This window comes from Urocitellus parryii, chromosome 4, assembly GCF_045843805.1.
Source record: "Urocitellus parryii isolate mUroPar1 chromosome 4, mUroPar1.hap1, whole genome shotgun sequence".
Lineage (NCBI taxonomy): Eukaryota > Metazoa > Chordata > Mammalia > Rodentia > Sciuridae > Urocitellus > Urocitellus parryii.
In genome coordinates, this window is record NC_135534.1 from 23029318 (window position 1) to 23053902 (window position 24585).

At 51.1% G+C, this 24585-nt stretch overlaps 1 protein-coding gene across 1 annotated transcript; it reads right to left on the reverse strand.

The window, feature by feature from the left end:
• Positions 1–2514: 2514 nt before the first annotated feature.
• On the reverse strand, positions 2515–18790 carry LOC144254375 (1-aminocyclopropane-1-carboxylate synthase-like protein 1). Its single transcript, XM_077797466.1, has 15 exons — positions 17998–18790; positions 16669–16959; positions 13694–13753; positions 11744–11814; positions 10579–10648; positions 9670–9736; positions 8214–8311; positions 7642–7719; positions 6824–6924; positions 5747–5836; positions 4423–4468; positions 4171–4312; positions 2989–3131; positions 2734–2887; positions 2515–2642 (listed from the first exon to the last, which is right to left on the reverse strand). Exons 2-15 carry the CDS (start codon positions 16957–16959, stop codon positions 2599–2601), a joined length of 1455 nt encoding a protein of 484 aa, XP_077653592.1. The 5' UTR covers positions 17998–18790; the 3' UTR covers positions 2515–2598.
• Between the last annotated feature and the right edge of the window lie 5795 nt (positions 18791–24585).

Consider the following 24585-nt stretch of genomic DNA (forward strand, 5'->3'; position numbering starts at 1 on the left):
TCTGATAGAAGAAAAAGTTGGTTATGATCTACACGCTGTGGGATCGGGCTCCAAATTCCTCAATAGGACACCCATAGCGCTAGAGTTAACAAATAGAATCAACAAATGGGACTTACTCAAACTAAAAAGTTTTTTCTCAGCAAAAGAAACAATAAGAGAGATAAACAGGGAGCCTACATCCTGGGAACAAATCTTTACTCCACACACTTCAGATAGAGCCCTAATAACCAGAATATACAAATAACTCAAAAAATTAGACAATAAGATAACAAATAACCCAATCAATAAATGGGCCAAGGACCTGAACAGACACTTCTCAGAGGAGGACCTACAATCAATCAACAAGTACATGAAAAAATGCTCACCATCGCTAGCAGTCAGAGAAATGCAAATCAAAACTACCCTAAGATACCATCTCACTCCAGTAAGACTGGCAGCCATTAGGAAGTCAAACAACAATAAGTGCTGGAGAGGATGCGGGGAAAAGGGCACTCTTGTTCATTGCTGGTGGGACTGCAAATTGGTGCAGCCAATCTGGAAAGCAGTATGGAGATTTCTCGGAAAGCTGGGAATGGAACCACCATTTGACCCAGCTATTCCCCTTCTCGGTCTATTCCCTAAAGCCCTAACAAGAGCATGCTACAGGGACACTGCTACATCGATGTTCATAGCAGCTCAATTCACGATAGCAAGACTGTGGAACCAGCCTAGATGCCCTTCAATAGATGAATGGATAAAAAAAATGTGGCATTTATATACTATGGAGTATTATTCTGCATTAAAAAATGACAAAATCATAGGATTTGGAGGGAAATGGATGGCATTAGAGCAGATTATGCTAAGTGAAGCTAGTCAATATTTAAAAAACAAATACCAAATGACTCCTTTGATATAAGGGGAGTAAACAAGGACAGGGTAGGGACGAAGAGCTTGAGAAGAAGATTTACATTAAACAGGGATGAGAGGTGGGAGGGAAAGGGAGTGAGAAGGGAAATTGCATGGAAATGGAAGGCGATCCTCAGGGTTATACAAAATGTCATATAAGAGGAAAGGAGGGGTAAGACAAGTTAATACAAATGGAAGAAATGATTTACAGTAGAAGGGGTAGAGAGAGAAAAGGGGAGGGGAGGGGAGGGGAGGGGAGGGGGGATAGTAGAGAATAGGACAGACAGCAGAATACATCAGACACTAGAAAGGCAATATGTCAATCAATGGAAGGGAAACTGATGTGATACAGCAATCTGTATACAGGGTAAAAGCGGGAGTTCATAATCCACTTGAATCAAACCGTGTAATATGATGTATTAAGAACTATGTAATGTTATGAACGACCAATTAAAAAAAAAAAGAAACAAATGAAAGAAAAATAAATCCAGTATTTACTTATGATAGAATGTTCATCAATTGTTTAAATTTTGTGGTAGATTTTTATGTTATAATGAAAAAAATGTAAATACATATATTATAATGAAAAATTGTAATATTTGGAAAGACACTAAATCTTACAGTTTACACATATGTTTCATTCACAGAGTCCACAAAATAAATAAAAAATATGCTAAAAAAAAAAAAGAGTCAGAGTCCACGTTTTCTTCTTTCTCTTTTTGAAGTGGCCTCTTGCATTGTTTCCTAGGCTGACCTTGAACTCATGGGCTCAGGAGATCCTCCTGCCTCAGCATCCTGAGTAGCAGGGAGGACAGGCGAGCACTCTGTGCCCAGCTGAGTCAGCTTTCCTAAGCAGGGGTGTGGGCAGCTGAGAAGCTCCTCAGCACACAGCTTGAGGATCAGAAAGCACATTTAGGCTCTCAACTAAAGCACACCTGCAGGTGGGGCAGGCAACCTCGGGTCCACTTAGCCAGGCGGGTCACCCTTGGTCAGCCCAATACCATGGCAGCCTCGGTTCTGGGTTCCAGTCCCAAAATTCCCCCATAGCCATTGCTGGGCTACTCTGCTTTGGGGATGTCAGAGAAGAGAGCTCCTTTCCAGGTAGGAGGAGAGTCCCGATCCTGAGGGGCCACTTCAATGCCCATAGAGAAGCCCCTCCTGACTCCCACCTTGGGGTCCTGTCCTCTGGTCCCCAGCTGAGACCTTACTAGGTTCCTGATGTGCTCAGATCTGAACAGACTGACTTTACCCCCTTCCCCCTAGCAGGTTGTCACTTCCTTTTCCTTCTTGGCTTACTCTGTGTGCACTGCTCCTCTGGTTTGTTTCCCTGGCAACAAAGAAGCATGCAGACGCCATCACCAAGAAGGTCCAGGTGGCTTGTGGGCTCTGCCCTCCTCCTGTAGCTGAGGGCGGTGGCCAGGAGCCCTCTCCACTCCCCTGTTCCACAAATGACTCAGACAGAGACACAGAGACGTCTAGGGGTCCCAGGTTGTTTAATAGGGGACAGCAATGGCCAAGATGAAGCTCAGCTTAAGGAGTCTCCTGCTGCCACCCAGACGGGCAGGAAAGAGGTCCTCGGGGCAAGTCCAGCCCGTCTTGCAGCCCCAGATCCAGATGGTCCAGGTGGGAAGCAGTGGCTGCTGACCAGACACTGAGCAGCCCATCTGCCCTGGTCCCTGGGCTCCTGGGCCTGCCAGGGAGGGGCTTCCTCTGTCACTTGGGGTTGCTCTCAAGCACCTGCCGGACCCTCTGCATCCCTGAGAAGGAGAAGTGAGGGCTGTGAGCGCTGGTGCTGCTCAGGTGGGGACCAGCAAACCCTTGCGAGGGGCGCGACAGGCGGCTGCTCACCCAGGCGAAGCCGCTGAGGCCTGTCTGAGAAGACCACGCGGAACCAGCCGGGCTCTTTACACTCAAAGGCCTTGCCAAAGGACAGCAGCACCTTATTGTCCAGGAAACGGCGCCACAGCAGCATCTCCTCCTCAAAGGTGGCCTTGCGCAGGTACTGGAAAGGGGCGGGTAGAGGCTCAGGACACAGAGGAGACCCCCAGGCCTCTCACCTGCTGGAGGAAGGCTTGTGCCCCGCCAGCCTGCACCCCAGCTCACCTTCCTCAGGTCAACCCAGATGAAGAAGCCTGCCCCACGACTCAGGAAGGGGACCCCCAGGGCCCTGAGCTCCTCTGAGACATAGGTGTGGGCAGCCTTGAGCCGGGCAAGGTTTTCAGGCAGGTACACGCGGTTGATCCAGTCTGAGAGGGAGGATCAGGAGGGGCAGGAATTCAGGGGTCCCTGAAAGCCCCCCCCCCTCAACCCTGAGGCCTCCAGCTCCAGCCTCCACACGCCCAGTGGGAGCCCAGAGCACAAAGCTCCTCAGGATGCAGAGCAAACCGAAGATGTCCCTGGTTACAAAGTGAGGCTTTGGAGCCACAAAGACCAAGGGCCAGATCCCAGCCAGGCACTGACGGATGATCACCCATCTATGTAATTGTGTGCCTACCACCGTAGGCAGGATTAGGAACGGTTCCCTCACTCCAGAAAACACCCTCATGCCACTTACAGCCACGTTGGCCTCTGCCCCACAACCTGATCTGCTTCCATCACTCTAGTTTGCCTTTTGCAAAATGCCCAGGAAGTGGAACATTATGGTATGTAATCCATTGAGACTAGCTTCCTTCACCAGCCTAACACCTCCAGGACGAATCTGTGCTGTCGGGGATCTTACTGCAGAAGCACTTCATGCGTGGATGTGTCCATGTGGTGGTGTCTGTACCCCTCACTCAGGGAAGAACAACCAGATTGTTTCCAGCTTCATTTCCACGTGGGTTTTTGCATGCATGTGTGTGCACTATCTAGAGGTGGGATGGCTGGGTGGCGTGGTCATTGTTTTCATGAGAAACTGGCAAATGGCTGTCAAAGTGGCTGAACCACCTGAATCCCCAGCAGCAATGCATGAGAGTTCCAGCTGCTCTGCCTCCTGCTCAGCCGGTGACGTCGCCTGTGTTTTTCACAATGTTAGGTGTTACTGTGGAGGTGGGGTATGTGGTCTTTCTTTTCCTCATGATGAAGAAAATATAAGATTTTGAATTTCCTAGGATCCTGGGGAGGAACAAATGAGATACAGCAAGAGCACCTGCAGGGCTCAGTAAATGGTGGCCATGACAGGTCTCTTTGCCATCTGACCTGGCTTTCTGAACCTGCAAGCAAGATACAGCCACTGATCCCTGGAGGGCCAGAGACAGACCATAACCCTCCCCCCCCCCTTTCAGGGCACCAAACCCAGGCAGTCACCACGGTCCTGGAGCAGCTTTGACACCTGGTACTGGACCAGGCCACTGAGGCCGTGATAGCGACAGAGGGAAGCCACAGCGGTGGCCACGTCCTGGTTTTCTGTGTACAGCGTGCCAAAGCGGAGCCCGGACATCCCGAAGTCCTGCAAGAAGAGACAGCCGAGGCCGTGACCACCCTCCACAGAGGGAGCTGATTCCACCCACCTGTCTGCCTCCCATCCCTCTGACTCCCCGCAGCCAGCCAGACACTCACCTTGCTCATGCCCCACAGTACGTGGGTCTTCTGGGGGTCGGGCAGCCTGCAGAGGGCACAGTGTGGGAACAGAGGCAGCCAGAACCAGGGTGCCCAGGCCCATTTCCACGAACAAATGAGGAGATGGATGGACGGATCTGGTCCTGGGTCCTGGCCCTGTTTCCATCTCTCAGAACCACCAATTCCTGTGCATCCCTTAGAGCAGGGTTAGCAAACAACAGACTGCAGGAAAATCTACCTGGGGTCTGTTTTCATAAATAAGGTTTCATCAGGTCAGAGCCGCGCTCACTGGCTGACAGAATGTGCATGACAGAGTTGAGGGAGAGGCCCTAAGGCCTGTAAAGCCTTAAATTTATGTGCCATCTGGCCCCTTAGAGGAGAAATTTGCCAACTTCTGATCTAGAATACAGCTCAAGTATCAATTCCTCAAAGACCTCCCGACTCTCTCCAGCCAGTGGGGTACCCCACCAGGTCATCCCAGAGCTCCCCAAAATTCTCCATTTAGCACTTGCCACCACCGAGGTCAAAATGACTACCTGGGTGTTGTGCTGCTATGGTTTGGGGTTTATCAAAGATTCGACATGGGAAGGGCCAAGGTCTTGGTCGTTCACTGATGTTCCCCAGCACTAGCACAGGGCCAGGCACAGAGAGATGCCCCATAGATATTGTTCCCATGACTACCCAAGGCTCATGGGCAAGTCTCTATTTTCTCTGTGTCTCACTCTCCTAATGCATAAAATGAATGGGAGTCACACTCCACATGCCATCGTCCTCACAGAGCTTTTGAGAGACAAGTGACAGAAAGGCCACAGCAGGGCTGAAAAGTCGGTAGGAACATCAGGAACTGTCATCCTGCCTCGGGGTCACAATACAGACTTCGCAGACGATGTGGTCCAAGTGTGTCCAAGGTATCTTGGTTATAAATTCTGTGCTCAGACGCAATCTAATGGATAAGGCCACTAATTTAAACAGCCCAAAGCGCTTATTTGCTCCTTGAATGAGAGGAAGGAAGGAAGGAGGGAGGCAGGGAAGGAGGGAAAGAGGGAGGGGGGAGGAACCGCAGCTCCACTGGACACGAAGGAACGGCCAGCAGCCAGTTTCCCATCTGCCCTCTGGAGTCCGAGGGCCCCGGGTTGGAGGTCTCAGGGTCTCCACAGAACAATCTCAAATCCACGGATGCAGCCCAGCCACCACCTTCTTGGGGCCTGAGGACCCTTTGGGTCAGCCAGGTGTGAGCAGCATGGCCCTGGCCAGGTCACACCCTGTGGGCCCAGCCACAGAGAGGCCAGTGGGGCTGGTGGTCAGCGGAGCCCAGGAGCCTCACCTCTCCAGGCTCAGGACGCTGCGGAACTCGAGCGACTCCTGGAACACGGACAGCATGTAGATTTCATCCATGATCACGTGCAGCGAGTGCCTGCCACGAGCAGAGGGCGGGAGGAGAGCTGGGCCACATGGTACAGCCACATGTGCTCCCAGGGAGCAGCAGGTCACAGCCCAGAGGGACCCGCCTACCCAGGGTGTCCAGACGCGTTTTCTCCAGGAACACCCTCCTTTTGCCTATTTTCTCAACCAGGAAGCAGCACTTACAAAGCAAAGGGGAGAGGAGCTTGAAGCCCTGTCAGGGAGAGCCTGGACCTCGGGGTCCTCCCTGGAGAGGAACATTTAAGGAGGAGGCTCAAGGCAGACGGACCCACATTCAAATCTGGCCCGACTCTTGACGGGTCCACTCCAGGGCTCCCAGGGCTGGGAGCATGAAGTGTCTATTTCTTTCTTTCTTTTTTTAATATTTTTCAAGTTATACATGGACACAAAATCTTTATTTTGTTTATTTATTTTTACGTGGTGCTGAGGATCAAATCCAGGGTCTATCATGTGCGAGGAGAGTGCTCTACCCCTGAGCCACAACCCCAGCCCCAAGTTTCTATTTCTTATGGAGCTGTTATGAGGATTAAAAGAAACAGCAAGCAAAGGGCTGGGCCATGCAGTGAGGGAAGCCATTACTATCACGAGGAAGAGATGAAACCCCTGTAATCCCAGCACCCAGGAGGCTGAGACAGGAGGAGGCAAGTTCAAGGTCCACCTGGGCAACTTGGCCAGACCCTGTCTCAAAATAAAACTTTGAATACGGCTGGAATGAAGCTCAGTGGTGGAGCACTAGCCTAGCACGTGTAAGGCCCTGGGTTCAATCCCTAGCACCACCACAACAACAAAGAGCTTAATTTTAGAAATAACATGGAACAGAGAGAAATGGCATCTACCAAAGCCCTACCCTGTCACTGCCGCGCTGCCAGGGAGAGGCCAAGGCAGGTAGAAGCCCGTGGTGGGGTGAGAGGGTGCAGGGCCTGCAGAAGAGCCCACCCCAGAGCCTGGATGGACCCAGGACCTACTCGGGGGAACTCACCTCTTGGCAAATCCCAGGAACTCCTGCAGCTCTCCCAGGGAGTAGATGTCCCCCAGAGGATTCTGGGGGTTGATGAGGATGAGGCCCTTGACCTTGACACCCTGAAACCATCCACAGGCAGAGACCTCAGCTCCTCCCCAAGGCCACGCAGACCCACTAGATGGGGCTGATCCCTGGTGGCTCCCAGGGAAGTGAGTGTCCTGGGGACATGGTCAGGACCCACATGAAGCACAGTAGGACACAGAATGACATCTGCAGCATCGGGCTGACTATGAAAAGAAAACCAACACAGAGCACAGAGGGGAATGTGCCCACGAGCCAGGAGAGGGCCTGTGTTGCAAAACTCAAGGGCACGGGTTTCAACTTTCAACTTTCCTACAGTGAACACGTGACCGCTCTAAGGTCCAAGGTAAAATCACCCAAGTAGACAGAGGGTTGAAAAGTGGATTAAAAGGAGCCCCCAGAGAAGGGGGCCCTCTGCGTTTCAATCCCCTCGAAGTGAACAGGACCACCCCCTCCACCTCTCAGGAGACTCACTAACCCACAGTCCCCCAGCTCCATACTTGACCCCTAGAAGCCGAGTCAGAGGCAGTGGGGAGAGGGGGCCACGTTCCACGAAGCTCCCGGGTTGACTCTCTGCACAGAGGCATGAGGGTCTTGTTCCAATGGGCAGAACCTCCAGGTTCTGTGCCACCACACTACCATGTGTCCCCATCATGGCCACCAACCAGCTCTCAGGAGATGAGCCACGGGAAGAGGGGTCCAGGCTGTGTCCAGACCCACCCACTCCCAGCCCTGGTTGGACTCCATCTGCAGACCTCAGATCTAGCTCCTTGCAGGGCCGTCTCCAGCTTCTCCACCGTGAGCTGGAAGGGGCGTGTGTCCTGCCCAGTGACCTGGAAGAAGATCCACCAACGTCTCCAGCCAAATTCAGGGACCCCCAACCCTGAGTTCTCAGGTCCCTCACCCCCCATCGCCTCAGATCAGTCCCTGGAAAACAGGTGGGGCCACTTCCTCTTCCTGTCCTCCATTCCACAAGTCACAGCAGGGACACCTCTTATGGCTCTCAGGTTTCCAGCAGAGACCCGTAGGGGTCCTCTGGTGGGATCCCAGGGCTTCCATGTGAAGGTCTCTGTCCCCTGTCCATCACCCTTATTTTGGTGGCTGGTTCTTGGCTTCTATGTGGACCCCAGGAATCTTAGAGCCTAGAGCAGGGGACCCTCCAGGACCCAGGCACAGGCAGCCATGTGGCAATGGAGGGCTCCAAGCCCTTTCCACAGCAGCTCCAGAGCCCTCGGCATGGACTTCCTCCCGTGCCCACCCACAATTCAGGCCCAGGGAACCCCTGGCCAGGAAGGCCCAGGCCCACCTGAGACACAGGAGCTCTCACCTCACTGTCCAGATAGACATAGGCCAGTCGGACGTTGCCATAGAGATAGATATGCTGTGTGATGGCTCCGTAGTAAGGGGTGGGGATCAGGAAAGCCTCTGGGGACAGGAACAGGCAGGACCTGTCATCCTCTGGCTGGAACACTCCTGACCCCCTGGGCATCGTAGAGGATCATCTGGAGCATGTTCCAGCTCAATTCCCCAAACTCTAAAGCTCAGGCCACTGACATTGGTCCCCTTCCTAATACAGGTGCTCCTGTGCTTATGGGGGTTCTGTTCGGATAAGTCCACGTAAGTCCAAAATGTCGTTAAGTCAAAAGTACATTTAATCCACCTGACCTGCCAAACCTCCCAGCTTAGCCATGGAGGGTGGTGTCCATGATCTCGTGGCTGCCTGGGAGCTGGGCTCACTCCACTGCCCAGCGTAGCAGAAAATATAGTAGCACTTACCGACAGCAAGGACAAGGAATACAGTTCAAAATCTGAAGTACAGTTCCCACTGACTGTACACGCCTTCACACCATGGTCAAGGTGAAAACCCAAAAGTCAAGATCTTTTGCAATTAATGACTAACATTGCTGAGCACTTACTATGCTGGGGACTGTGCTCAACTTTGGTTAGGAAGGTCCCTTTCTTTGATTATTCTAGAAAGGGTTGGCAATTGCCTATTATATTCTGACCAGGGATCTTCCTGGTGACTCTTTTTGTGTGACAGTTCCTTAACCTCTGGGCCTCAGGATCCTCACCTATAGGATAGGTTTGCCATAGAACCAACCTCCCTGGGACACTGCGAGGTTAAATGAGATATTATGGATGTGTGGAGCCTTATGCCAAGGCCTGGAATGTAGAACGTGGTCGATAGACCCACGGCCATTACCAGTATTGGTTAAGCCATGGTGAACAGGCCTCTGTCCCCGGCAACAGACACCCCTGACCAAGGCCAGGTCTTAAGAGCATGGCTTGTGCAGCAGGCCTGGCTGGCTGCCTACTCAACAGCCATCCCAGTGTCCCTCCTTGCTAAGACACGAGGGGATGGCAGGCCTTCCCCAGCCGTTGGGGACAAACTAAGTTTGGCTCTCTCCTCCCCTTTGACCCAGGACTGCTCTGGGAATGGGTTCAGTCATTGTAGGTCAGTACAAAGGGGCTCTGTGGAGACCCTTCTGGGAAGTTCTCCCCCCTCTCCCCTCCCCCGATGTAAAAGAGATGGCACCAGGTAACCTCCTCCTGTTCCTCCTGCTCTGGGCCATGGTGTCACAGGAGGAGGCAGAAAGCCCAGAGCCAGCTCCTCTACCCTCCCCTGGTATGGCCACGCCCTGGGAGTCTCCTCAAGCCATTGATGTAAGACCTCTGTGGCCTCCTGTATTCTATTCTAAGCACATTGGGCAGCCCGTGAGGTCAGACAACTGGGGGTCCTGCCGTGTAGACCCCAGTTCAGAGCAGACCCTGAGTTCACTTACCCCCCACCTCGCACAGCACCGTGGCCAGAGCAGAGAAGACAGAGGCACAGCCATTCAGAACAACCACCTGGGGTGACATAGAGGGACAGGATGACGGAGTTCCAAGAGGGAGTGAAAACCCATAACCTCTGTCCCAGTTCATCACAGAAGAGAGTCAGGTTCCCCCTCAGCATCCTGGGGCTCTGTCTAGACAAACACCCTCCTCCCCTACAGCCAAAGTCATTTGAGGGGACCCTGCTCTCATCACCTGAGCAAGAACCCAGGAGCCGGTCACTCAGAGGGTCTTGCCTGAAGGTGAGGAGGCCAAGAGGGCTCACAGCACAATGTGGGGCAGAGATTCTACCCCAACTCTAAATATCTAGGGCCAGCTGAGTGCAGTGGTGCACGTCTGCAATCCCAGCACATGGGGGGCTGAGGCAGGAAGATCATAAGTTGAGGCCAGCCTCAGCAATTCAGTGAGACCCTCAGCAACTTTGCAAGACCCTGTCTCAAAATAAAAACAATAAATAAAAAAGGGTAGGGATGTAGCTCCTTTATAAAGCACCCCTGGGATCAATCCCCAATACCAAAACATAAAAATTTTAAAAATGCATCCAGGGTCAGGGGTCAAGAAGGGAGCAGGCATTGCTCATTCTGTTTTGAACCAAATGAAGATTGACAGCTGGGCTGGGGCTGGGGCTCAATGGTAGAGCACTTGCCTAGCATGCGTGAGGCACTGGGTTCGATCCCCAGTGCCACCTAAAAATAAATAAATAAATAAACAACAAAAAATATAAAGGTATTGTGTCCATCTACTACTAAAAAAATATTTTTAAAAAATAAGCTGATCCCAACCCACCTTGCCCTTGGCCAGCCAAGAGTGGGAGCAGAGCAAAAGGGCAGGAAAGAGCAGAGGAGGGGGCTACTCACATTCTCTGCTTTGAGGGGTGCTGGGCTCTTGCAGTAGTAAGACAGGAACTTAGCCACTTCCTCCCGGAGGCTAGAGATCAGACAGACAGATAGGCCGTGCTTTCCAGAAGGTCCTCAAACCACTGGCCACCCCAAAGCTCCTCTGGGGAATTCTCAGGCCCCTGCCATTATTCTCCCCTCATGTCCCACATGGGCATTATGCTCTGCACCTGTCCTCACTCCCAGGTGCCCTCCCACATGTGCTGAGTTTTCTTTCCCTGTAGTTCTACATTTATCCTACACCCAGATGTTATTTTGAGAACACAACACTATAATTATTAATATTTCCATTTTACAGACAAAGAAACAGGTTTAGCCACTGTAATCCCAGAAACTCAGGAGGCTGAGGCATGAGGATCTCAAATTCAAGGCCAGCTTCAGCAATTTAGTGAAATCCTCAAAAATTTGGTGAGACCTTGTCTCAGAATAAAATATTAAAAGGACTGGGGATGTAGTTCAATGGTAAAAGGTCACTGGGTTTAATCCCCAGCACAAAACAGAACAGGTCTGAAGAAATTGAGCCACTTGCTGGTAAGTACAGAACACAAACACAAGCCCAAGCCCAGCGGCCTGTCTCCAGGCTCAGCATCCTAACCACTGTGTTTAAGAACATGTGCTTTGGAATCAGTCTTGGGATCAAGTCCTCAGCCACTGAACCCCTGTCCTCTGGTCCCTGGTGTCTGCTCAGGCAGTAGAGCCAAGCATCAGTGTTGCCAGACATGGGATCTGACTTCTATCAGCTACTGACAAGAAGAACAGACTCCTCACCCAAAGGCCCTGCCAGTACGTCAGACCCAGGTCCATGGAAACCAAACTGGGAGCTCCTGAGCCAGGCGGGGACAGGCAGGGAACCCCAGGATCTCCAGGCCTCCAGGACTCGGCCCTTGGCCTTCAGAAGGCTCTCTCCACCTGCCACCCCTGATATTTGGAGCTGGACAATTCTTTGTTGGGGAAGCTGTCCTGTGCACAGTAGGTCTAACAGCATCTCTGGCCTCTACCCACTGAAGGCCAGGAGCATCTCCACCTCCAAGTTATGACCCTCCAACCTGTGTCCAGGCCTTGCCCAACATCCCTGGGGGAGCAAAACAGCCCATGTGGAGATCCACTGTCCCACAGCAGTACTTACAACAGGTGCCCCCTCCAGTCAGGGTACTGCAGCAGGGGCGGCTCCACGCGCAGCATGTCACTCTGAGTCAGCTGGGGACAAAGAGGAGAGGGACTGGCTGAGGGACCCACTGCCTCCTGCTTCCACACAGCAGTGGGTCCCAGAGAAACCCCAGAGGGACAGCATGTCCCATGCCCATTTTGCAGATGAGGAGACTGAGGATCAAAAAAGTGAGGTGACTCTGCCAAGGTCCCACAGCCATTTAGTGGCACAGCTGAGACCCAAACCCAGAAATCTGGACTCTGGTCGAGTGCTCTTCATACAACATTGCCACCAAAAAAAAAAAAAGGTGTGGCTTGCACAGACAGTGCCAGGAGAGGGAGCAGGGTGCTGTCACCTCAGTCTTGGCTCCAACTTCTAGAAGGACTGAAGACCACTTGTTCTCTGGCAGGTTTGGCTTAGTATCACGTTGTGGAAAAGGTGGCATTTTCTGGACCATCACCTCTGTGACCAGGTGCTGGGTTAGACCTCTAGGGCATCACAGGCCAAATGTCAAAGAAGAACTAATAACGCAGGGTCCTTGGGTGGTGGGAGCAGAGGAAGGGAATCAGCCACGTGTCCAGCCATTTCCCTCCTCCTGGCATCCCTCAGAGCTGGTCCCACATGTCCCCATGGCCCACTGTGGCTTCTGAACTCTTGGTACGTGGTGAGTCTAAATGAGACACTGGATTTTGAAAACTTACTATGAGGAAGTATGTAGACTATGTTGACAGTCGTTATATTGATTACATGGTAAAATGGTCATGTCTTAGTTACACGATGTAAATGAAATAAATTATTAAATTCATTTTACCAAGCTTTCTTTTAACTTTTTAATAGAAAATTTCAAATTACATATATGACCCAGCTTCTATTTTTTTTCAGTGCTGAGCTGTCTCAGGAAGAGCTGGCTTTAGGGAAAACCGGTTTGAAGACCCTCCCTACAACCCACCCCCTGGGGCTTGGATTTTTCTCCTTTGGAAAGCTGTCCTCTGGGGAAGCATTGCTGCCTCTACAAACCCAGCTCCAACTGGAGACCCCCTGCTCAAGGAACTGGATTATGACATCCAGGAACTTTCCAGATTTCCAGGAATGCTGCAAGCTATGTTGGAATCAGTCATTTTTTTTAGTTGTAGATGGACACAATACTTTTATTTATTTTTATGTGGTGCTAAGGGTCAAACCCAGAGCCTCACTCGGGCAAGGTCCATGCTCTACTAGAGAGCCACAACTCCAGCCCGGAAACAGTCTTTTGAGAAATAATTTAAAATAGACCAAGCAAAGAATTATAAAAGCAAGGGAATGAGGACATGAATATAGTCACTTCCCGCTTGTCCTGCACTGTGCTGCCACCCCACTCTTGGGGTCACGTTCCATATGGTGGGAATACAAATGAGCTTGGGCCACCATATCTCTTTTCCAATCCTGCTGCTCCAGGATGGCACACCTGGAGCTTGAAATTGGTAATGGAAATTGCCAAAGTCACCAATCAGGACTTTGGGTTCCCCTGAAGGGCACAGTGGTACATGCCTCTAATCGGGAGGCTGAGGCAGGATTGAGAGTTCAAGGCCAGCCTCAGCAACTCATCAAGGCCCTAAGCAACTCAGCGAGACCTTGTCTCTAAATAAAATATAAAAAGGGCTGGGGATGTGGCTCAGTGGTGAAGCACCCCAGGTTCCATCCCTGATACAAAGAAAAGAAAAAAAAAAGCAGGGCACTGAGTCCCCTGGAGTGAGGGACCCAACACAGCAGGAGGGGCAAAGGGGCAGAGCCTGAACTGATGAAGAATCAGGATCTCAGGGAAGTGATGGGCCTAGATCACCCAGAAAGTGGTTCCCAAGGCAACCCGGGTCCCCTGACCCCCTGGCCAGGCCAAGAGCCCACAGCAGGTTCTTTAGGGAAGTATTCTAAAGAAGGTTCCCCTGGACTCACCCGCCCGGACAGCAGGTCAAAGCAGAGTTTGTTCTCACTGGTGCCCAAGTTAATGATGCCCTGGAGACGAGAGGAACAGGGCCACGTGAGCATGGCAGAGGAGTGCCCGCGAAAGGAGCCCACAGGGTCAGCAATCGGGGAGCTCTGCCACCCTGCCCTCCCGCCACCCCTCCTGGTCTCACTCCAGCCCTGCCCCCCTTGGCCTCAGGCTCTCTCTTCCCATTTCTAAAGTTCTGCTCAAGTGCCATCTCCTCCAGGAGCCTGCCCCCAATCCCACCTAGAAGGACCTTTCTTTTCTAGGGTTCCACGGCTCTTAATCTGTCACCCTCTAGAGCACTGCTGACTTTTTGCTCAGGGCCATGGGGACAGAAGTCCATGCTCTACTCCCCTGCTGCAGGCAAACTCCTAAAGGCAGATGCACACCCAGGACGTTACAGTATCTCTCAGCCGCTTAGCAGGAATCCATACATGTTTACAGGATGAAAGAATGTACACACAGAACTATGTTCTCCAGGATCAGAAACCAGGTGGAGGTCAATAAGAATGAGCCCTGGGCACATGCAGTGGCACACACCTGTCATCCCAGCAGCTTCACACACCTGTAATCCCAGCAGCTTGGGAGGTTGAGGCAGGAAGATCATGGTTCATAACCAGCCTCAGCAACTTAGAGAGGCCCTAAGCAACTTAGTGAGACCCTGTCTCTAAATAAAAAGACAAAATAGGGCTGGGGATATGGCTCAGTGGTTAAGCACCCCTAAGCTCAATCCTCGTACCCCCCCCCAAAAAAAATGAGCCCTCATAGGCCTGGGATATAGCCTGGGTTCAGTCCCCAGTATCCTCCCCACAGATAAAGAACGGCCTCGTGTCAGTGTAAATGTTCCCCCTGGAGACCCAGCCAACACCTGAGCCCCACTGCAGAAGGTCTTTATTCTCATAGGAGAGATATGATGCAAGGCCCAGCCCAAGCTCTCCCTTAGAATCCCCAGGGACGCAGTGCTGCCCCCCACCCTGCTGACTCCCGACTTCCAAATTTAGAGGGGCAAAGGGAGTAAAGGAAGAAGGAAAGATGCAACATAGACCTGGAATGAGCAGAGATGAAGACACCTAAGAGGCTGTGATCTCCCCCTGGGGGACAAACAGCCAATGCACCTGCGAACCCTGACAGCTCTGCCTTCCAAATACACGCACAATCCACCCGCTGCCAAGCTCCACTGCAGAGATCCTGGCCCAACCCCATCACCCCGCCAGCTTCTCCACTTCCTGTCTTCCCCACTCCCTCACCTATCGTCCAGCCTCATGCACAGTCCAAAGCATCTCTTAAAAACAGACATCAGATCATATCGCATCTCCCTGCAACACCTCCTCGCCCACTTGATCCGAAATGAGAAGGCTCACCGTGGTCCTTGACACCCATGGGACCTATGACCACACCACCTCATGACCTTCAAACCTCACAGCTTCATTGCAGACCAATGGTCCCTTTTCTGTCCCTTGAACCATCCAGCATGGTTCCCCCCTGGGCTCTTCCCCAGGTACAACATGGCTCACTCCTGTTTGGTGAGCAGCCTCTACAGTGGCTCCCAGGGATCTCCACCCCCTCTAATCAAACACTCGAATGTGGGCTGGACCTAGCGACTCATCTCTGATGATCAAAATAAAACATGCAGACGTGATGGGATGCCACTTCTGAGACTGGGTAATACAGAGTCTGTGGCTTCATCTTGGGAACACCTGGCCTCATTCTCCCAGGTCATTTGCCCTGCAAAAGCAGCTGCCAGGTAGGAAGTGGGCTGGTGGGAAAGCCCTGTGGAGGGAAATGAGGCCCTCCAGTCACCAGGTGAGTGAGCTTGCAAATGGCGCCTCCCCACCCTCTCCCTGTCCCTCCCCCTGGGAGATGTCACCACAGCCCCCAGATTCAGGGCAACTCCACAGAAGATCCTGACTGTGAGGCACCCACCAGGATTCCAGAAACTGAAACTCTTCCTACCTGAATTTCTGAGATTTGAAGGAATTTGTTACAGCAATTGATAGCTAATACCACCTCTCACCCTTCTTTTTTTTCGGGTTTCTGTCCAAATGTCACCTCATTAAAGTAGCTTTCTGTGACCACTTTTATTGAATAGCAACATTAGCACCATTCTCTATCCACTTCACCTGCTTTATTTTTCTCTACAGCACTTATAACCTTATATTATACAGAGATACTTTTGTCTGTTCGCTGTCTCCCACCCAGAACATAAATGCATAGAAGAGAAAAACTTTGTTCTTGCTCACTGTTAAAAATGCCAGCACCTACTAGAGCGGCTGGTACCTGGGTGCTGCTGAAGACATAAAGATTATTAAAGAATAATTTGTGCAGCTCTCTGATCTGTGAAGGTATTACTAACAGTAGTAATAATAATAACATAAAAATTGGGCAGGTAATATCACTATAATAGCAGCAACATTTATTCCCTGTACCCCAGAGCAAGCCCTGAGCTAATCCCATCATAAATCCCATTTAATCTCCACTCTTCTGCAGCAGGTATAATTACCCCATTTTGGAGATGAGCAGAGATTGAAAGAAACGGAACCATCTTGCACTGAACCCCAGCTCTGTCCTAGCTCCAGAGTTGAATGGTTGGGGCTAGGGATAGCTCGGGGGTAGAACACTTGCCTGGCATGAGGGAGAGCTTGATCCTAACCCCAGCCCCACAAAAAGAAAACAAAATCAAGGTGACTAGTGGCAGGTTATCCATGCAGGATCACTCTACAGCTCTTGAACTCTTCCTTCACAAGTCCGTGTCCACTTAATTATAAATGGGGGGTCACTATAATAGGCCTCTGCTTATGGGCCTCTAGGACCTCCATCAGAAGCCCTCCTGGAGGCAGAGGACCGTGATATCCCCTACAGGTGCCAGCTGGGTGCTGCCCAACAGTCAAGGAAGGTACCCGCCCCGCAGTTCCCTCTTGGGCCCGGGAAGGGCTTTGCTCACATTGGGGTTCTTGTCCTCATCATACTCATCCCTGTGGTAGGTCCTGTAGCCCTCCTCCGCCGAGTCCCAGAACCATTTGATGACTCTGCCTCTGGAGGACAGGCAGGAGCTGGCAGAGGAGAACATGGCGATGGGATCACCAACTCCACAGATCTCTGGCAGCTTCAGCTCTGCTCTTCTGGAGCATTCTCCTTCCACGTCACCCCGACAGTATCGGCCCATGTCCTGGGTGGAGGCCAAGCCCAGACAGGTGGCAGGCTCCCTGCATTCCTTCTGAGGAAGTGGGAACATCTGCAAAAGACAGAAGCAGTCAGTGCCCAGGGCTGCTCAAGGCCCTGGGAAGCACCACCCAGAAATACAGTCGGTCACCATCCCCACCCCCATCCCCGCCCCACCTCACTTTATTTTGCAACAGGGTTTCCCTGTGTTGCCCAGGCTGGCCTCAATGATCCTCCTGATTCCACCCACTAGTCATCTGCCCCTTCCTTTAAGTTCATGCACTCACCACTTCCTGTGCCCCTAACTAGCTGCAACCATATGTGCCACCACTTCAAGGAGCAAAATCTGTTAAGGACATATAGTGAGCCAGGGCCTGTGCTGGCTACATCTGAGTCATTTCAATAGATTGCTGCTTTGGCTCATTTCATTTCTGCATACGTTTTTCCTTGACCAGCCTAAGGGGTCACCAGTGTTCTTTTTCCATCTTTGCTTATCTCAATTTCAAAACTCCAGGTTAAGCTGGGTGCAGTGGCACAGTCCTGTCATCCCAGTGGCCCAGGAAGCTGAGGCAAAATCAGCCTCAGCATCTTAGTGAGGCCCTAAGAACTGAATGAGACCCCGTCCCAAAGTAAAAAATGAAAAGAGCTGGGGATGTGACTCAGCGGTTACAAGCCCCTGAGTTCAGTCCCTCATCACAAAATCATCATCATCATCATCATCATCATCATCATCCAGGCTAAAATTCTCCACACACATCACTGCCAGGGAGTCTAGATGTCCTGTGGTGGAAAGGGTGGGGTGGGATTACTTGGTGTCTGGAGCAGATGGTGATGGGAACTGAGGGAAGGAGGGGTAGGAGTCTCCAACAAGGGCAGAGGCCCAGGTCCAGGTCTTCATGCTGCAAGCAGGAAGGGGCACCAGGAAAGGGTCCTCCTGCCAGCAGAGGTGAGCGCCTCCACTTCTCTGAGCCAGTTTCATCTGCACAGTGGGTGTACCAGCAGCCACCTCACTGGACACCAGTGAGGATGTCACATGATCAAGATCTTAGACCAAATCCTGGCTCGAGGCCACAGTTCTATAGAATATGGGTCCTTATATAATAGTCCTCACCTATGTTCCCGTCCTAAAGTATAAGCCTCCTGACATCAAGTGATGTCCGTGGGCAACCCAGAAACCAGGGTGCCCTCCGCGGTTTAATTTTGGTTTGGGAACGATGTCTTCTCGGGCTCCTCCCCCAGTTGGCAGGGCTCACGGAGGAGCTTCCCTAGACCAGACAACCGGGTCTGAGGAAGGACAGCGCGGTGGGTGGTGGCCTGGTCAGCTGCACAGCCTGGGGCCTGGGCCGGCCCGTTTTCCTGTCCCAACAGTCCTGGAGCGCAGGGCCGGTTCTCCGCGTCCAGCGAGTCCCAGGACAGACTGTGGTCACCCGCGAGGGATCAGCCCTCGGAACCCCTCTGGTGGGGCGCCCTGCAGGACGGGGGCGGCTGGGGCTTTTCCAGGAAGAGGAAGCGCGACCAGTGCCCGGGGCTTGAGCGCCAAGCGCTGAGGCTGAAAAGTGCCCAGCGGCCCCGCCGCGTCCTCCTCTGCAAAGCGGCGGGTCGCACCTACTTGGAGACCGGCGCTGGCGCGGGGCGGACTCGCGATCCGTGTCCGTTTTCTTTGCGGGGAAAACGCCGTCCCGAGCTTCCCGCGCGGGGAAGACGGGTGCGGGACTCGGGGACGGGGACCCAGCGCCTGGGCCGGGCTTCCGGGATTGCTGCGCGCAGCTCGCCCCCTCGCGACGCCGGCGGGAGGCACCCTCGCTGGGGCCTGCGCGGTGATGGCCGCACAGGTGGGCGCTCGGCGGAGTCCAGGCCTCCCCCGCACGGCTCTATGGGCGGCGAGAGGCTGAGGAGTAGCTGGACACCGGGAAGGGACAGACCTACCCCAGGAAGGGGCGGGCCGCCAACTCCCACCTCCGCCCTCGGTGGCCGCGCGCGCGACGCTGGAGCAGATCGGTCCACGCTGGCACGTGGGGCGCCACCCGCGGCATCCCGCCCTAGTCCCCCGGTTCCCTGAGGCGTTTAGCGGCACAGAAGTTTCTTGGCAAATGTTGCGACCCACGAAACGTCCTCCCCGAATTATGGTAGGCGCATCGTGAAAACCTCCTTCCTCCTGCGCCTCACAGCCTTGTGACAGATCTGTGTGGGGTTTCCTCAGCCCCCTAGGTCCTTAGTGGGAACAGACTCCCGCTGAAAGAAAGGAAGAGAGGGAGGAAAAGAAGGAAGAAACGGAAGGAGGCAAAGAAGGTTGTTCAACAGGAGAAAAACCGAAGTTTGTTGACATTGTACTTAATGGACAAACGCGAGCCACCCAAGGATTGCAACAAAAAACGGAATTTTAGAGACATGACAAAGGAAAAGGACTCTGAGTCTCTTTAAACTGCACTTTAGAAAAGGCAAAGAGAGAGAGAGGGCGTGGGGGGGTGTGGATGAGAGATAAAACCCAGGGGCGCTTCACCACTGAGCCACATCTCCAGCCCTGGCTTTTTAAAACGACCTATTGGTTGCAAATGGACACAATACCTTCATTTTTATTTATTTTTATGCGGTGCTGAGGATGGAACCCAATGCCTCCCTGCTAGGCAAGCACTCTACCACTGAGCCACAATCTCAGCCTACCCCAGCCCCTTTTTATATTTTATTTTGAGACAGTCTCACCGCCTTGCTTGGCAGTCTCCCTAACTTTCTGGGGCTGGCTTTGAACTCTCAGTCCTCTTGCCTCAGCCTCTGGGATTACAGGCATTCACCTCTGGTATAGTTAATGTAGATTCCTGTAGCACCATCTCTCAGCCAATGGGAGTTCAAAGTGTCTTCAGTGGATACTGTTCTTCTCCCTGTGGAGGGGAGGGGGACCTTGTCTTTGTAAATCTGTGTCCTGTATTTAGGCAAATAGAGGGAGGGCAGCGAGCTCTCCAGCATCTGCTTCTTAAGGACTTCAGCCTGACAATCTATATTTTGAGGAGGCATATGCTGGCCTGCCACACGTTGATGCAATGTTTTCTGACCTCTACCTGAACCCTGAATACTCTGGCCCTGGGTGCATCAAGCAGGTAGAGTCACTCATCTCTGAGGGATTTCAACAAGAAAGTCTCCTTTTCTTGTGAAAGGAAATAAGCAGACTCCCTCCACACAGGTGTGGCTGGGAACTTCGTCATCTGGCCACTCCCTGTCTTCACTTTGTCCTTGCCACTCAGTAACTTTGTGACCTTGTGCATGTCTCAGGAATTTTTGGCCCTCCATCTTTTCTTCTATAGGATAAAGAAGTCACTTCCCTCCATGTAAAGAATTCTGTTTAATTCAGCTAAGGTGTCTTAATGAAGGCCTGTTTTGTGGTAGATCTCTGCAGAATACTGGGATACCTCTATGGGCAAAACAAACCGCAAGACTACCCACAGGACTGCAGTGAACAGTGGGAAGACTATTTTAAAAGGGCAGGAACTGGGAGCACTGGAGCACACCTGTAATCCCAGCGGCTGGATTGCAAGTTCCAGACCCTGTCTCAAAATAAAAAGGTTGGGGATGTAGCTTAGTAGTAGATCACCCCCCCCCCGCCAAAAAAAGGGACATGCATGTAGTCCCAGCACTTGGGAGGCTGAGGAAGGAGGATGACTGTGTCTAGGAGTTCAAGGCCAACCTGAGCAACATAGTAATAGCCCATCTCAAAAGGAGTGTGGTGGTGGGGGTTCTATAGACATAAGGGGTAGTTAACCCCACCCCTACAAACACTGGCATCACATCCCACCCCGTACACACACCTTGCCTCTTAGGAAGAGATGGTTGGGTTCTGAAGGATGAGTCCTAGCACTATGGAGCCTGAGGTGTTGGAAGCAAAGGGGATGGTTTGAAGACGTCCAACATTACTGGGGTTTTTGGAATTTGGTGGAAAGGCTGGAGATACAAACAGGAGGGAGACCATGAATCCCTGAAAATAATTCATGATAACGACTGTGAACTTCTCACTGAGGACAAAAGTGTGGAGAACTTTTAAAGTGCTATATATATATATATATATATATATATATATATATATATATATATATCATATATATACATATATATATAACATATATATATATTTATATGCATATAAATGTGTGTATATGTGTAATATATAGAGATTTTTTTAACTTTTGTCAAATAACACAATCACAACAATTAACTTTTCCAAGCTGGAGGAAAAAAACAGACTCAGGATCAGTTTCTCCTACAGTACACTCAACACAGAGCCTGGAGATAGCAGTGGACTCCCTGAGGTTGACCACTCACACCCATAAATCTGTTCCCACTTCTGTCACCAGAAGTCTGAACTCATGGAACTTCAGATCAACTAGCTGTCACTTGGAGTTCCCTCGACCCCCACTTTATACTTCGTTAATTTGCTAGAGCAACTCCAGAACTCAGGGGAATACATTTAACCACTTATTAGAAAGGATATTTGAAGAACTGGGCATGTGGCTGAGGGGTAGAGCCCTTGCCTAGCATGAGTGAGGCCCTGGGTTCAAAACCCAGGACTGCAACAAGTAAAAATAAAAGGTGTTTCAAAGGATAAAAATAAGTAACCAGATGAAGGGGTAAACAGGGGAAGGTCTGGAAGGGTCCCCAGAACAGGGGCCTGCGTGCCAGGGAGTTGGGGTGCATGACCCTCCCGGGATGTGGATGTGGTTTTATTCCTCCCCCTGTAAGCTTCCACATCTTCAGCTGGCCAGAAGCTTCCTGACCCCTCCCCTTATGGACGCATCATGGTGTTGACATGACTGAAGCATAGTAACTGGAGAAGTGTGAGTGGACAGAAAAGGGCCTGGTCCATGCTGACGGACAGCTGGGACTCCCAGCAAGGCCCGAGTGCAGGTTCCCCTTGGCCCCTCTGACAGCCTGCCTTTCTCGTGGTCGGTTGCAGTTCCTTTCTAAAATAGGGGTCTCATCACCTACTGTCAGACAATTTCCGTTAAGGTAAGTCAGAGAATTTCCGTTCAGTCACTCTAAGACCCACAGGCAGGGGAATAGGAGTCTCCACCGCCCGGGCTGGAGAAGAGCAGTTCTGGTTTCTACCGCCTGCCTTGGTCAAGGAGTTCTGAACCAGGGACCACGGATGAAAACCAAAGTATACTTCTTGGATTTAGTTTCCATTCTAGAATAGGGCAATAGGTCATTCCACAAAATTGAGTAAGTGTTCTGATGACATGAGCAGAGGCAGCTACCTTTACAGAGAGGGCTGAGGGGAGCAGCAACATGCTAGGCTGAAAAGCAAGTTGGTCTTGCAAAGTTCCTTCATGTGTGTGGCAGGGGGTGGCAGAAAAATCGAAAACATTATGAACATCAGGTCACTTTAGTTTTATCATTTTTGTGAAAAGATGAAAGCTGAGGGAACTTACTTATCATTCCAGTTGAAAATGGCCTCTGGGAAAGTAGATTATCTTTAAAATCCTGGTTTCTGAGATGAACAGGTTAGTTTCAGCTTGGTGACTGGAACTTCGACGTAAGTCCATTTTTGTTTTTAACTAGGCCTCTCGGGCCCTAATGTAGGAGCTCAGTCCAAAATAAGGCCCCTTGTCATTTTTATTGAACTCTTTCACTTAACACAAACTGGTATGGCCACCTCAGGGATCCACAGCCTGGCTAGACTTTGTGCAGAGACATCAGCTTGTTACCTGCAGAGTCGGGATTGGATTTGTGTTCCATGGAGTCGAAGAATGAACACTGCCCTGGAGGTAAGCAAGGAAGCAGGAATTTTATTTAAAAGGAAAGTGAGAGAAAGATCTAGAACCCCCTGCACAGAGCACCTGGGAGGAGCAAGAGTGCCCTTTAAGTCTTGCAGCGCTCCTCCTTTTCAAGGCACATAAGGAAAAGTTGATAAGTTCCTCTTTATTGGTTTTGGTATTACAACTGTCCCACAGCCAGCATGGGCCAGATTATGGATGATGCAGTCACTTTGGGCAAGATGGAGACTTCCACCTTTCTAAGAAGCAGGAACTGTCTTATAACATGTTGCAGCAAGTTAAGATGGCTGCCCTTGTGCTTGCTCTCTCATCAACCTGTACTGTCCCTTCCTAGTCTCCAATGCCTAGCCTTTTCCACCTCAAGCTCAGTCTGGTCCCTTGAAATACATGTACTGTAAACCTTAGGGCAAACTTTCTTTTTAAATCAGAAGGAATAGGCAAAGCCAAATAGCCCATAATACTAAATAACACTTGGTTAATCTAAAAGAAAGGAGAGAAAAAGAGCATGTGGCACCAACAGGAAACAGTCAATTGAAGCCAGTCATATCCATTAAATGTGAATGGACTGAAGACCAACTGAGAGATCACCATGTCATCATCAAGAATCAAGAAGAATGCGTTTGCAAGAGACCTAGTTTATATTTAAAGACAAATAGCTAAAGATAAAAATGGAAAAATAGGCCAGGAAAATAGCAATAATGAAAAACGGAAGTGTTCATAGTAAGTGTGACATGGGAGACTTCAAGACAAAAGAATTTCCCAAAATAAAAAGGAGCTTTTCAAATTGATGAAATTGATACTGGTCTTGGAAAATCAGGATTGGGTTCTTGTTCCCCTGGTGTTGAAGATTAAACACCCAAGAAATGCTGAGGCAAGTGTACGAAGCAACGTTTATTTAAGAGACAGAAGAGAGGAGAGAGAGAGGTAGAGAAAGACTTGGGGGTGGGGGACCCAAAGCTGGTGCCCGTGGGAGGGGGTATATGTTATTCCTTTCTAGATCTCAGTTTTCTTCCTATCTTGCCTCCATGACCAAGAGGCAGGAAAAGAGCCGCCCAGGGGTGCTCATTAGCAGCTCCTCACGTTGGGAGGAGCAGTTCCTGGAGGTATAGGTAGCTTTGGTAACTGGCCGAGAGGGTGGGAAGTGCTGTGGAGGTGTTAGCATTTCATTTCCTTGTCGTTGAATCAGCCCCATCTTCCCTAGGAATCATTCATTATCTATGCTGACTGTCTGTCCCTTGTCCCCATTTCATTCTCCCCTCTGATTAAGGGAACCCTGACTGCTGTAAGGGGAAATGGGTGAAGACCACTCTGGCTGCTTCAGGCTGAGAAGGGGTGACATGGGGTAAGCGGTTTAAATTTCCCTTTCAGGAATGTTTTGGGTTGGTCAAGAGGTCTCTGGTAAAAGTAGGGTTTGGAAAGAGCAGGTTGTAAAGTCTTCTGAGAGGCAGGTGTTCTAAGAAACAAGAAGCTGTGAGTGCTGGGATGAGATGAGTACAGACATTTGAATGTGATGATAATTTTTTTTTTTTTTTTTTTTTTACCAAGCGGTGAAAGAGCTGAGCTGTTTTCATGGCCATGCGGGGGTGGACGTGGCCTCTGTTTGGCTTGAAAATCTTTAAGGATATTAGTTACATTATCAGATGTGGGAAGCCATTTCTGACACGTGATTGGGTGGCTCCCGTTAAGGGTCTGAGGCGCTTTGGCTGTGTCGAAGCTTTCCTGGCCCTTTCCTGATGAGAGAGCCCATCCGTGTGGGGGTGTGCCTGACCACTGACCCCGGGGACCCAATCACTGACCCTGAGCTTGGAGTGCAGCCCCCCTCAGCCTTCATTGGATGGAATTCTCCCCTGAATCTCTTGTACCCCAATAAAAGTCTACTCCCAGGCGTGTTCTCTCTCTCTCTCCTGCTAGCCCTGAGTAATCCTTGCTGCCCTGCTGGG